This window comes from Ips typographus, linkage group LG1 (assembly GCF_016097725.1).
Source record: "Ips typographus isolate SLU linkage group LG1, UJ_Ityp_2.0, whole genome shotgun sequence".
NCBI lineage: Eukaryota > Metazoa > Arthropoda > Insecta > Coleoptera > Curculionidae > Ips > Ips typographus.
In genome coordinates, this window is record NC_138422.1 from 8,587,220 (window position 1) to 8,600,830 (window position 13,611).

At 32.0% G+C, this 13,611-nt stretch overlaps 2 protein-coding genes across 5 annotated transcripts in view; one reads left to right on the forward strand and one right to left on the reverse strand.

Moving 5' to 3' along the window:
• Positions 1–13,611, forward strand: part of wge (BAH domain and coiled-coil containing protein winged eye) — a 213,517-nt gene that overhangs the window by 107,363 nt on the left and 92,543 nt on the right. The window contains exon 1 of one of the 4 annotated variants that reach the window (XM_081995950.1): positions 12,514–12,723. The exons of 2 other annotated variants lie outside the window; for them this stretch is intronic. In XM_081995950.1, the coding sequence (XP_081852076.1) occupies positions 12,641–12,723 (83 nt within the window). In that variant the 5' untranslated portion in view covers positions 12,514–12,640. Of the gene's footprint in view, positions 1–12,513; positions 12,724–13,611 lie in introns of those variants that run through there. One more of the 4 variants, XM_081995949.1, reaches the window with a different exon arrangement.
• LOC145730329 (uncharacterized) lies at positions 182–4,290 on the reverse strand. The gene is made up of 2 exons (XM_081981506.1): positions 3,970–4,290; positions 182–783 (listed from the first exon to the last, which is right to left on the reverse strand). Exon 2 carries the CDS (start codon positions 770–772, stop codon positions 242–244), a length of 531 nt encoding a protein of 176 aa, XP_081837632.1. The 5' UTR covers positions 773–783; positions 3,970–4,290; the 3' UTR covers positions 182–241.

The window sequence follows — 13,611 nt, forward strand, 5'->3', positions numbered from 1 at the left end:
TTATCGTATTTAATATTTCCTCTGTCATAAGCCATATGCGAGGATATATTATTACAGCCAGTTTTATAATACCAATTAAAAGTTATCAGCCGAGCCTTTTCGTGACGGCACAACACCGCGTTACACCGAATGAAAGTATGTCTCAAATCTCCCACGACGTGACTTCTAAAAATAAAGCCCATTTTTCTGCTTCCAACGAAATTTATAAGTTCATAAAAAGTTATAGCACAGATCGAGTTACTTAACAAGAAAAAATCGCCTCAAAATCCGGAATTTTATCCCACAAAACAGTTTTGAACACTAGGAAAGTATTTACGAGACATACAAACACCATCACTTTAAACATCAACCACATACGACTATTCAATCGTTTGGTTTCATGCAAAAGCTGATGTAGCTCCTCAAATGTTTGAGTGTAGTGTTGATTAACTTTATTGGAACCGTCTTCATTGTGACCAGCCTCCTGATGATCACGATTTGCTTTAAAAATTTCTTGCAGAGTGTAATTGATTGTTAGACCCATCGTGTCCAGTATGTCTCGAATTTTATTGGTTGTATCCTGGTCATTATCATCTTCAGCTTGCTCCACTACATACGTTGTTTCATTCACTTCTTCCATGTCAACAAATTCAAACCGATTTTCATCTTCTAGACTTTCTTGAGAGTTTTGCAATAGCACCAGCTCTTCCATATCTTCCGGATCATCCATATCTAGGTTAAGTGTCCTACCACTTTCCACCTCTGTAGGTTTTGGTCTGTTGATTTCCACCATGATTAGTCAGCCTGAAATGATAATGTGAAAAAACACTGTTGAATCAATTGCGCAGTAATAGACTGTTTTCTATTACTTAGAAGGAGAGCAATATTGTTCTGATGTCACTTTGAGAATGATAGTATGTTTTGTTCAATGACTGCTGATTGTTGCGTCACATACCTTATCTTATTTCATTAGACGAAGATACTATCAGCTATTGTCAGTTTGACTGTTCAATTAATGCCAGGTTATTTTGACAGTTTCGTTAATAAACAGAGCAAGTAGTCTTAAATAGAGTAGTTCTGAGTCCAAAATACCTATCAGGTATAGTGAAAGGTAGTAAATCCAGAAGGAAAAAGTGGTCGAAAAAGCATTTTTACCGGTAAACGCTGTTTTCAGTGAAAGTATTTTCAATAACCTGCTTTTTGTTGACTATTGATGCCACATATCTTCGTTTAATTTAGGTCAACTTGTTTAGTCCAGGTTAATTTAGGTTAACTGAGTTTCTGTTTTTTGAAAATTTTCATTAATCAAATGTCTCTCTTTTAGTAAGAAGGCAACCAATATGAATGTCATTTTTCTATAAGTTGAGGAAAACTGAAAATTGTTCAACTAAAGTGAAGCATAAAGTGATATTTTTGCTTTACTTAGTTGTCTAGTAGTTTCTATGTAATTTGGTTTTTTGTTTAAACATAATCTTTTTTATCTTTATAAAAACTTAGGAATATTAATAATATAACTTGGAATAATCATTTTTCATGAAGATAAAAGAAAATAAATTAAATTTAAAGGCTGTAAAGCTTATAAAATAATTTGATAGATTTTGACTATTTCAACTTAAAAAAAACCTATAAACCACCCTGTGCACACAATAATAATAATAATTCCAAACTATGATTAATATTCTCTAAAACTTTGGTATTTATGTGAATCTAAAAGCATGAGATAAAATATGCGGAAAAATCAAACATGAGGTAACAATGTGACATGTGGTAATAGACAGAAAAATGTTTTGAATGTGACAAATAAAGAAGCAAACGTCACATTCAAAACCTACCTGCGTATTGATGAGTGGATACGAGTGTTGGGAAGGGCAATAGCACTGGATGCGTATTCTTGAAACAAAGGAAAAAAGTTTTCAAGAGAAAGATATACAGAATGTGTTAGAAACCTGCTATTGTAAACTGCTTCTGTCACATTCTAACATGTCTCTTGATGTGCCCTGGTGTGTGTAAAAATGAAAGGAAAATGATAAAAAGGCATGAAAGAGTGCGAACGAGCTGTACAATTCGGTAAGGAATATGCTTGACAATTGAATGGAAGAGAGAGGATGCCATCCACACAGAATGTCTTGAATTATGCTCCAGGTCCAGTGTGTAAGAGGAGGTAGTGTAGCAGATAGGAATTTAATGAGTGAACAAAGAGAATCAGGTATTGCTGTAGCAGAGAAATTAGTGAGAAATGTTAGACATTATTGTGTGATATTAGGAGCTGTGAGGAAAAGAAGTGAGGAATGATGAGAAGGTAGCAAAGAAGTAACCTCAGAAAGTACCTGAAGAAATTTAAGCTGACTGAAAGGAATGATGAATGTGAGTGTGGTAAATTGCATTAGAATTAATAGTGGACAGAAGGAGTAATTGAAGACTGAATTTGGTCCGTCAGTAAAGTTAGGGTAGGTAAGAAAAATATGATCAGAGAAACAAGAAGAAAACAGACTCTTATTGTTCTTAGACAGACATTTTTGGTGAAGTGAGGATTGGTGGGTTCTCTTGAAAGTAGTTTTGCTATCCAGTCGCTTTGTAGGACAAGTGTTCAAGAAAGTTTATTTTCCGCATAAGCACTTTACTCTTATGTGAATTTCAAAAAATCTAATATTCTGTCGTCCCTCAGAATCAGTATAAATTCACAAAATAAATAAGAAAACTACAACAAACTTTATTCCTAAGTTCAGCTTTCTGTAATATTTTAATGCGGATTAATATAACTCCATTCGTCTTCTGCCGAATAAGACCGCACTTTGGCACATCTGTTCTGATTAATAAGTCAGAAAGTCCTAAATCTTCATCATAATAAAGAGACTTTCCTACATTTTGCCGCTTCCACTTAATCTCACAGCTTATTACACCTTATTCTGTTATTAGATTATTAAACCGACCGTAATACGTTTTTGTTGAATCAGCACTTTTTTTCAGTTACGTAAGGACATATTTCCACTTCGTGATTCGTTCAACAAAAGCCTCTCATAATGGGTTAAACATCCTGTAGATGTGTTTTATAAATAAACACCAGTTCTTTGTTGGCGCAAGACAAATAACGAGTAGATAGGTCAGAGAGAGCGGCAAGTAAAAAAGAAAAAACAAACTTATTTTAGCTTTGTCATCCTAGCAGCATTACTCATACGTAATTGAAAATTTTAGATCTCACGGTCAAATTTGAGCCAATTTCACGCAAAAATTCGTGAAATTCTTAATTAACGTTATGTGTGCCTACAACTTTGTTTTGTCTTGCCACATTTTGGAGTGTAATTTTTACTGGGGTTTTAATTTTTATTATTCTGTCTATCACCAATTTTCTCTATTTCATAATTTTGTGAAGGACGAACAGAAAATTAAATACGTATTTTTGCAAATACTTACTCTAAAATCTGGAAAAATTAGTTTTAAAAATGTATATTGTTTCAAATTATTGACTTTTAACCTTAAGAAATAATCAACAAATTTGAAACTCAGTCATGTGCCTTTAAATTTGGAATTTTAAGCTTGTAACAAAGCTAAAATTTGAAGTTTTCTAAAACATATATAAAAATCATATAAACTTAAATATTGAAATTCTAATTCAGCCATACTTCAAGTTTTGAATTTTTACATTATTCATGATGGAAAACACTGATTCAAGTTAATATCAGTTATTCAAATATGAAAAATATGTTAAACCGAAAAACCAATCTAGCCGGACTTAGTCCAGTTAAGTTGTTGAAGTAAAAAAACTGTCACTCCCGTTATTATAGTATTTTTGTAGGCATTTGTTCATTTCCTTCATTATTCTGCCAGAATAGAATAGAATCTATTATCTAGTAGTTTGTGATTCATTTTTTTTTACCTTAAACTTTAGTCTTGGGATTGTGTTTCCATTGTACCTTTTACTAGTTTTTAAATAGATAAAATCACTTTTAGCTTTAAATCCACGTTTTCAATAAGAGGTTTACAGGCACTTACCAGAATGTACTTTTGAACAAAATTATGCTGAACAGTCAAACATCTAATCCGTTCAGTTTGGGAGCCTTTGCTGCACTTTAGCGGGGCCAATGATATTGGATTCTCTTCGTCGTAGGTTTGCTTCAAAATATCCTCGATTATGTCTCTGCACACGCTCGCAATATATTCCTTGGATCGGTAATTTATTTGCTCGAACGGTAGATACGTGTGCAATATACTGTAGGGGGTCTCTTTATTCATATCAGATGAAAACTCTTTTCCATCCAAATTTAGGCGATGTAGGGTTTTTGACTGAAATTTTGAGTTTGACACTGACATTTTCTGTTTAACCTGAGGTGGTTAATTCTGTATAATACAGTAGGAATCAAATCTGCTGTTATTTACGTATTATATAGGTGGAAAGTAAGTTGCGTCACTAAAACTGTAATAATAGTTACTTTCAGCCCGAAATGCGTACAATATTTTTATAAAACCATTCTATCTTAAATTACTAAGGTACCAGCTGGGTTCATTGTTGGTCTCCATCACCATCCAGTGGTCGTATTATCCCTTTAGTCTTATGTGGGGGATCTGGAATTTATCTGGCACTTTATAATACAACCACAAAGTAATGCAAAGAGTGCTAAGGATACAACGGAGATAAAACCTTAGTGTCGTGAGTTTTAAAGGGTTTTCTGCATTTATTACTTTCTTATCTTTTAGAGGAAATATTTTTATTAACAATGAATGTCTTAACTTCAGCATAGCAAGTAAGTTACATTTTCATAATATATTGCAGTAAATGATACAATAAATGCAATTATTGTCCTCCTGTATTTATGATTGACATCATTAATAATTGTCAGTAATGTGTACTTATTTTGAGTAGACAATAGAGCAGAGGATTATCACAATAATGTAAACGGTGTCTCAAATTCGATGAGTTTAGGGAGTATCTCCAAAAGTAGCAAATATAGAGCAATGCGGTTTTTGCGATTTTTGTGAAAGGAACGATGGATCAGTCGTACATTCCACAGCTGCCCTATTTTTGAGCTGAATTTTGAAAATATGACAATTGGAAAATTTAACGTTGAATTCCAATATTTAATCAGTTTTTTCTGAAGCACATCGTTTTCAGGATATGAACCAAACATACTTCTTTTAAAAGGGGACACACTATATTTATTTAGATTTGGAATAAGCTAAAAATTACCTTTTCAAAAAGATATAACAACATGGAGTTAAATTGAAAAACGACTTAGCAATTTCCTTTTTACAACTTTTTCTTCTAAGGGTCTTTTAAAAGTATTTCTCAGTTTTTAGAGAATATCTCCTTCAGTAGACCTTTTAGGGCAAAAGTGCCCTAATACCATCTTGTTAAGGATGAAATTTCCTACAACTTTCCTCTTTTACACTCATTTTATATTTTTCCAAATAACCGAGTTACACTTGGCTGAACTGAGGTTTTCCATTATTTATTTTTTTATATATCTTCTAAGAATTACCAAAAAAATTAGATTTTATGTTCAACCTGGTTTTGACAATGACTTTTATTTAATATATATATTTAAGGTAATTTTTTTAATTGACCTTTTCGCCGTTTTGACATGTTTTAATTGTTTTCTTCCTACTAGTTTCTCCAAAGTTACGTGATTCTAAATCCCTCTTCTTACCCCTTTTCTAAATTTTTCTGCCATTTTGACAGTTTTTTGGTGAAGTATCACATGACTTTTGGCGGGGATTTTGACTTTTTTTTAAACCTTCTTTTCCACGTGTTTTCTAGATCACTTAACACGTTTTGCCAAATTTACGTTTTTTAAAACTTTTCATACACTCTTTTAATCATTCGTTAATAACTATCTTATTTGACACATACTGTATGAACTTTTATATGTCAATAGATAGCTAATCAAATGGGCTTTCCAACAATATGGCAACACTGGTTCGTAGATTTATTGGTTGGACCGCTAGAGGACGTCAAATTTAATGAATTTATTTTTCACTATTTTTAGTGCAGTGTTTCATTCAATCGTAATAACTCGCTCATTCGGTCTTATTTCGGTCGGTTAATTGATATAGCCAATGAAATGGGCTTTCTGAAGATATGACAACACTGGTTGGTATGTTAAACTGTTTGGCCACTAGAGGGCTTCAAACTCAACCAATTTTTCTCTCAACCTTGAGAGACTAAGCAACTTAAAACAGTTTTTTAACTTCTGGCTACATTTTAAAGGATCAGAATCGTCATTTTGATGATTCTGACCTGCAAAAACCGTTTGAGAACCTCTTGTAGTACTTTCGAGACAGTTTTAAAGACATTTTGGTGTTTTTGAGCTGGAAAAATTGTTTGAAAGCTTCTAGTTAGTAAATTCTTTTAGGATCAGAAGAAAGTTTTGAAGCCACTAATACCATTTTGGCGTTCTTGAGCTGATTTGATATGGTCATATTTTCAAAATAACCCTGTAGCTCAAAACTGGGGACAGTTGTGGGAGGTGTGTTTGCTAGTTTTGGAGATATGTGAATTTGAGACACCCTGTACATGCTAAGAGTTAGGAAAGTTTAGAAATTTTCATTTTGATTTTAGTTTTTTGCATGTAAGCTACTGCAGTAGATTAGGCAAACGAAAAAAACACTTTTAGAACAGCAAAAATCAACAAGTACTAGTTTGAAAGTAGCAACAAAACAATTACAAATCTGAGTTTTTTTGTCGGTAACATGCAGTTGTTGTGACAATCTGGCAACTCTGGCAACTAGTTAGGTTAAAATTCAGTTTTTATTAAAGTAATTCGTTAAAAATATATTCCCATCTGCGTCATAACAAAAAGCGAAATCCCAGCATTTTGTTGGGAAACACGCTACTCGAATACGTGCACAATGGGCTAGCTTGCCCTAGACCTCGGCGAAGGGCGAAATTCTTATTTCGGACCCCTTTTCAAACCATCAACGTCTAACCCTTAACTTTTAACTGTTTTGTTTTAATCAAATATGTCGATAAACTTAATTGGACTTCAATGCACAAACTATGCAATTACTGTAACAAAAACAAGTAGTTAAATTTATAGTCGGTATGGATGAATTTAAGCAGGTTTAAAAGGAAATCCCACAAGTAACACAAAACCGTTTTATACGTCCATGGTCCCACCCTTCGATTTCCCTTTCGAAACGAACCGAGATAGAAATATTACGCCCCTCTGTCATGCAAGGGTGGATCGTAGAGATAACTAGATGGTTGATCAAGCTGGTTATTTATTTAATGATGTGGCGAACAGGTGCTTTGTCAGTTTTATATTCCTGCTAGTTTTTTTTCTGTGACAAGTTTAATAGGTCTTTTGTGATGTCAAGTGGAGAAATTCCATGTTTTAGTCCCAAGGAGATAACATACAAATTTTCGGCATCGTAGTCTAGTGATTGAACTTCTTCTGCTTGATTTTTTTTCTCTCAAAATTTAGCACTTGAGTCACTTGACACCCTGTAACTTGAAAAAACTTGATTGTCTCGTTTTTTTCTAGTTGTCTCGATAGTGTTAACTAAAAATTCAAGCAAAGAGTTCTATTAAAAGTGCTTTTTTTGTGCTTATGTCGGCTAATATAAGGTCCTTTAGTATAAATATGCCCTTTGCTCTGCATTAATTAGAACCCTTCTGGAGGAAAATAAAATAATGCTAAAATTGCACTTTTTTTGGATTTGTACAGGTTTAAAGTGCTTTTCATTACTGTTTTTACCTAATTGAAGGTTCTTTGGTATAAATAAGTTCTTTGCTGTGCTTTGGAACTCTTCTGGAGCAAAATGAACTATTGACAAAATTCCAGTTTTGACAAAAATTAGAAAAATGCATTTTTTGTAGCTCCTCCCTTGTAAGAGTCATAGCTCCGTTATTTGAGCTCCTATCAATTTCACTAAGGTCATTAGAAAGAGCTTGAAAAATACCAAATCCAAATCTTTAGCTCTTCACGTTTTCGAGATATTACATTTCAAAAAATAGATCTAAAATTTACTTTTTAGTAGTTTGGATGCTGTCCACTGTCATGTTTAATTTTGTGGTTTGTCACAGTACTTAATATTGCCAATATATCAATATTGTAAAAATTGCAACGAAAACCTCGAAAAAAAAGTAAAATTTTTCCTGAAGTTATTTTTCAATTTTAGCACCATAGCTTTTGTATTGTTTGTTTTTTTCCTTTATGCATAAAGATTGAACAAACAGATATCATTAAAAAAAAATGGTAATTAATTTTATACAATAACGCAAAATCACAATTTTTATTTCTCAAGTGTGGTTTAGACTGCAACTTTCTTCATCTGTATTGTCACAGTCAAATGTAGGTTATAGTGATAGTTTTCATGGCACATTTGGTTTAATCTCAATGCTGTCAATGTAAAGGATATGTTAAAAAATCAGTCAATTTGAACTCAAGTTATTTTTACAAAAAAAAAAACAAATTAAATTCACTTTGGCTTAAAAGCACCACAATGGGCCTATCCCACATATCATAAATTTTTGTTTTAATGACTGGAATCGAAAGAATAGGATCAAAAAACTAATTTTTCATATTCTTGAAGAAAAAATTATGGTCGTAAATGTTCCTACATTAGTTTGAATTTGTCCATTAAATTTAAAAGATCTGTTTTGGCGCGCATGTGACGTACGTAATTCTGGGCGATTTTATTGGCTGTTGCACGCCATCTGTTTCACTTCTTGTCGCTGATTGGTTGATAGTGTAGTACGTCACCGGCGGCGGGCGTTTTAAACATGAGATTAATGTAGTCTTTATCATCATTTTTTTTCTATTTAGACTTAATATTTTTGAAAACAAAAAAATACGGGTACAATATTTTCAATCCGTCTTTGTAGTTATGAAATAAAAAAAAATTGTGGGACAGGCCCATTGGCAACATACCCTACTACCACTTTTTTACCCAACAAAACTAGAACACTTTAGACTTGTTGTGTAAAACAACAGGAGAAAAACACTAAATCAATGCCTTGTAACAAACTTCCTGTTACCACGCTTCACTTTTCCGCACAAAGAATTTCCATTATCTAGTCGCAATCTAGGGAAAACTTTTAAACCAAAAACGGTGTCGTGCAAATATGCAATTAAATTTGCTTTACTAAATAAATGAGCTTCCAAATGAAAAATCGAGCAAAAAAGTTTCTACTGAATAACATTCTACGCAATAACCTTAGAAAGTGTAATGGAATTAGTGGAGCCGAGCGTTTTCTGTAATTTTATTATGGACGACTCAAGTTTACCTACTTTGTAAGTTCAATATGTCTTTCAATTTTGGTAGAAAAATCAATTTTTTTTTATTTTGGTTAAAATTCAGGTAGGATTCAGTTTGATGTGTTTCAAGTTTAATGAATTTCCAGACTAGGTTTTTTGCATTTCTAAAAATAAACTCACTCAGCTGTTTAAATACTGGAAATTACTGAAAAAAGGTTAAAAGATTAGTCAATCAGGTATTAAAGTGAATATAATATACGTTTTTTTTCCTATATTAAAAACTGCTAAATTCATCGAGTAAACCACACAATATGTACTTATTATGCATTTGCTATTACAATTTTAAAACCAAGAATCTGACATGTTTGTGAAGTTTTAATAATTGCCTTTTTCTTTATTTTCCATTCATGGATTATTTGGCAACATTGGACAGTTAATACGTATTATTACCCAATTGACAGTGACAGTTACAAGCAAATTAATTTCAATTTTCAATTCAGGTTTACGGTTGTATGCATCGTTCGTTCTTTAAGCGAGATCAGTTAATCGAGAATTTTCAAAAAATATTTGGTAACTTGTATAATATTTTAATTATTCATTTTTCACATTTTTGTTTTACTGCTACCGAAGCGAAAGCAAAAAATGACGATTTTTCTATAATTTGATTGACACCATATGTTAACCAAAACCTCCACTAATAACAAACAAATTGCATAATAAACGTAGAGAAAGAAATGTGGTTAACGAAACAAAAAAAAATTAGATCCTAGTGTAACAATTTGCGTTAACTAGTACACATTTTTCATTTCTGTTATGTATTGCTGATAATAAAGATTGTAGCTACTAACCTTAGCTGTCAAATACAGACCATTGTCTACATGCAAATTTTTCCGGATTCCGTTAAACAATACGCGAGTTACCATCAAAATGGCTCTTTGATATCATTTATTATACGCCTACGGTAAGGGGACTTTACACCATAGTACAGCAAATACAAAAGGATTTACGTTGGTAATTATAACAAATAATTTGCTTTATATTATGTTTTTATAAACATAGTATACAAATAAGTAATTTGATAAAAATTGGCTTAACATTATAATTACATTTTTCATCCTTGTAATAAACTTACTTTTTAACCAAAACCAGTAAATTTATTCATTTAATTACTGAGTGATCATGGCATTTATATTACTATAAGTCACTTTATATAATAAACAACAACTTGCAAGTGTTTTCAGAGTGAAAACTACTGAAAAGCTGTTAAAAGTTTCTAGAATTGGCCTTCTTTTTTTTGCTAATTATCAGTAACTTAACCAAAATTTCCAGACGCTTTTACAAGAAAGTATCTTAATTAAGCTCTCTAATAATGTAGTCCAATTGCTATAAGCTACAAATTATATCGGAAAACCTTTCAAAAATTGACAGAAGTTTCTAAATACCACTAAACACATCCAAGATAGTGTCAGAGGACTGTACTAGACTTTCTAATATTTAAAAAAAAAAATGTATATTTTATTGACGTTTATGTTGGCACACATTATTGGGTTTGGTGACGTCATACCACTTTTGTTTGAATTTCAGTATTATCGAGGAGTGTGAAAATGTCATAAGGATTATTGATTCAAAAAAAATTACTTTCTCAGGTTACCTGATTGCTTTTCCAAATTTTGAAGACCCAAAAGCTTAAAATTATTTTTTTTTAAAGTCACGTGACCGTTTTTAGCTTAGGTTAGGTGACAACGTAAAGGTTTTTCCAAATTTTTGACACTTGAATTGGCCTTGTGCCGAAAGATTAAAATTGATTTTCGAAGGTCAGGTAACTGTTTTTTCAAATTCTAACAAACAAAAATATTTTTTGGACTATTGTCTGAAATTGCAGGTTATATTTTGACGTTTAAACGAATCTTCTAACTCTCATAGTAACCAAGTTAGCACGTGTCAAATAAAAACACCTATCATTTAAAACAATTGAAAAATTAAATATATCGTATATTTTAAAATTAGACAGTGGTAAAATTGTAAGAACTACGTCACGTGACTTTTATAATTCAATTTTTGAGCTTGCAACACTGTAAAAACCACTTGAAATTGTCAAAAACAGTGACGTGACCCTCAAAACGCAGTTTAAACTTTGGAAAATTGATAAATAAAATTTGGACAGTAAAAACTTAAATTCTGAGCTTGCACCACTGTAAAGGCCAGTTGATGCCTGTCAAAAATAATCACGTGACCTTTAAAATGTGGTTTAAATTTTACAAATTTGGTAATCTAAATTTAGACAATTTTAGACAGTTGTAAAAGCTGAAATTGTAAGAGACACATCACGTGACTTTAATTATGCAATTTTAGAGCTTCAACACTGTAAAGTCCAGTTGACACCCGTCAAAAACAGTCACGTAACCTTAAAAATGTAGTTTAAATGTTGAAAAATTGGTAAATTATTATAATAAGTTGTAATGAATATTGTTTCAACTTAATATTATGTAACAAAGATTTTACCATAATAATTACATGTGCTGGCAATTTTGTTATATTGATATACTATATTGTCTACTGCTTGGTCTACTACATACAATGTATTCCTTAAAATATCGCAAAATTTCCTTTATTTAGTCTTTATTTCGCTCAAAATTGCAATGAAAATATGGCAAAATATTTTGAAATATACAGTCAATGCCTCAAAATTCTATGAAATGCGTTATAAATACCTCAAAATGCCTGGTAAGGGCTTAAAATGCTTCGTAATACTGGCAAAGTACCTCATAATGCTACTTTCCCAGCACTTTAAGCGCGGTTGTGTTGCATTTAAAGTCTAGTTTAGTTAAACTGCGACAGGTTAAACTTTCTTACGTACAAAAAGCGTTGCTGTCTTAAACCGGGTTTAAAAACCACTACTGTTCAAACGAACCTTAAAATGTTGACTATCATCATCAAAACTGTGTTTCATACAACTTTTTAAACATATTGTAGCATTTTATTATTCATTTCAGTAGTCGTAAACTTATTTTTTGCTTTTGCTTCTACTAAATTTTTGCGGCGTATTCTCAACATTTTAGAGCGCCAGCAAACTGTGCCAAACGCCCATACTCACTGATGCAAAGCGTCTCTCATCTCTCATTCAGACACCAAAAACGAGTTTTCTATTTTAAACGTGTTAAAAATCGTCTACAATAATTAACGAAAGTGTCGAGTGTATTTTTAGTTTTAACAAAAATCCGAGGTTATCAATAACCTTGAAATGCGCGAATTATTTCCTAATGTTGATTTAAAAAATTTCGCCAAAACACCATTATTAGAAAAATGCGAAAAAGGTCGGCAGACAGCTGGCGTGTAAATAAAACGAAATTGAGTGTCGTTATCTGTGAAAAGTTGGAGGCCGTGGTCTGAGCTCATTTGGAACAAAACGTCGTATGTTTTTAGCGTGGTTAGTGTAGTTTTTCTCCTGGTTCGGTTAACTTAACCAAATGGCTAGAACAGTGTATTCTCCAGTCGAGCGGATTAACAAGCCAGACGATTGCAAAGAGAGACCTTATCATTGCCATTATCGGTATGTACTTACAGGTTCACAATAATGTAAACAGTGGGAAATTAGTTTACAAACGAATTGCGTCACAGGACGAGGTCATTGGGGGCTTCTGGTTGAATCAGTCTGCTGAAAGTCACGAACGACGCATTTAATGAAATTGCTTGAAAACAAGTCGATTTTTGTATACAAAAATGTTTTGCCAAAGGGTCTTGGAGTTCAAAGTCAAAAATGTTCCACAGGGGGCATCAAAATGTTAAGATTCTATGAAACATGTCTAGCTAAAATGTTGCCAATATCCGATCTTCAAAGTTCCAGAAGGTAAACACAAATTTCTAGAAATACTTCAATTTTGTTTATCTGATGATTGATTTTACTCACAGGAAATTGTTGGTTGTAACATGTATACTTAATCCTCTTCAAATTTATCGGTCTTTTAAAATTTGATGAGAATTTTGCATAGATTTTTATAAATAATAATGAAATAGAGAAGGTTATGCATAGTTTACGCTTTCTATCAGTTAACACAGAACTGATTTAAAATTCTGAATTATTGATGATTTGATTGTCATCAAATTTTGTTTTGTTTTTCAATTTTAAAAAATTCCCTGAAGCTCAAAGACAAGCGACAAGCTTTTGTGAAATACTAATTTAATACTTTGATACTATCTGTTTACCCTGTGATTTTTAAAATTTAGGGGACACTAAGCCCTAAGCACACATTTTGACAGATTTTTATGATCAGTACAAAATCGAAACATTCTAAACCGGTATTTCTGACGTTAATATTTATAAAATAAAATTAAATATTAATTTTAAGTTTTTTGTTAAAGACTAAATTCATAGTTGCCAAGTATATTATTGCAAAAATCAACAAAAACATAAATGTTCCTGACTGTGTTAATTTTAGTT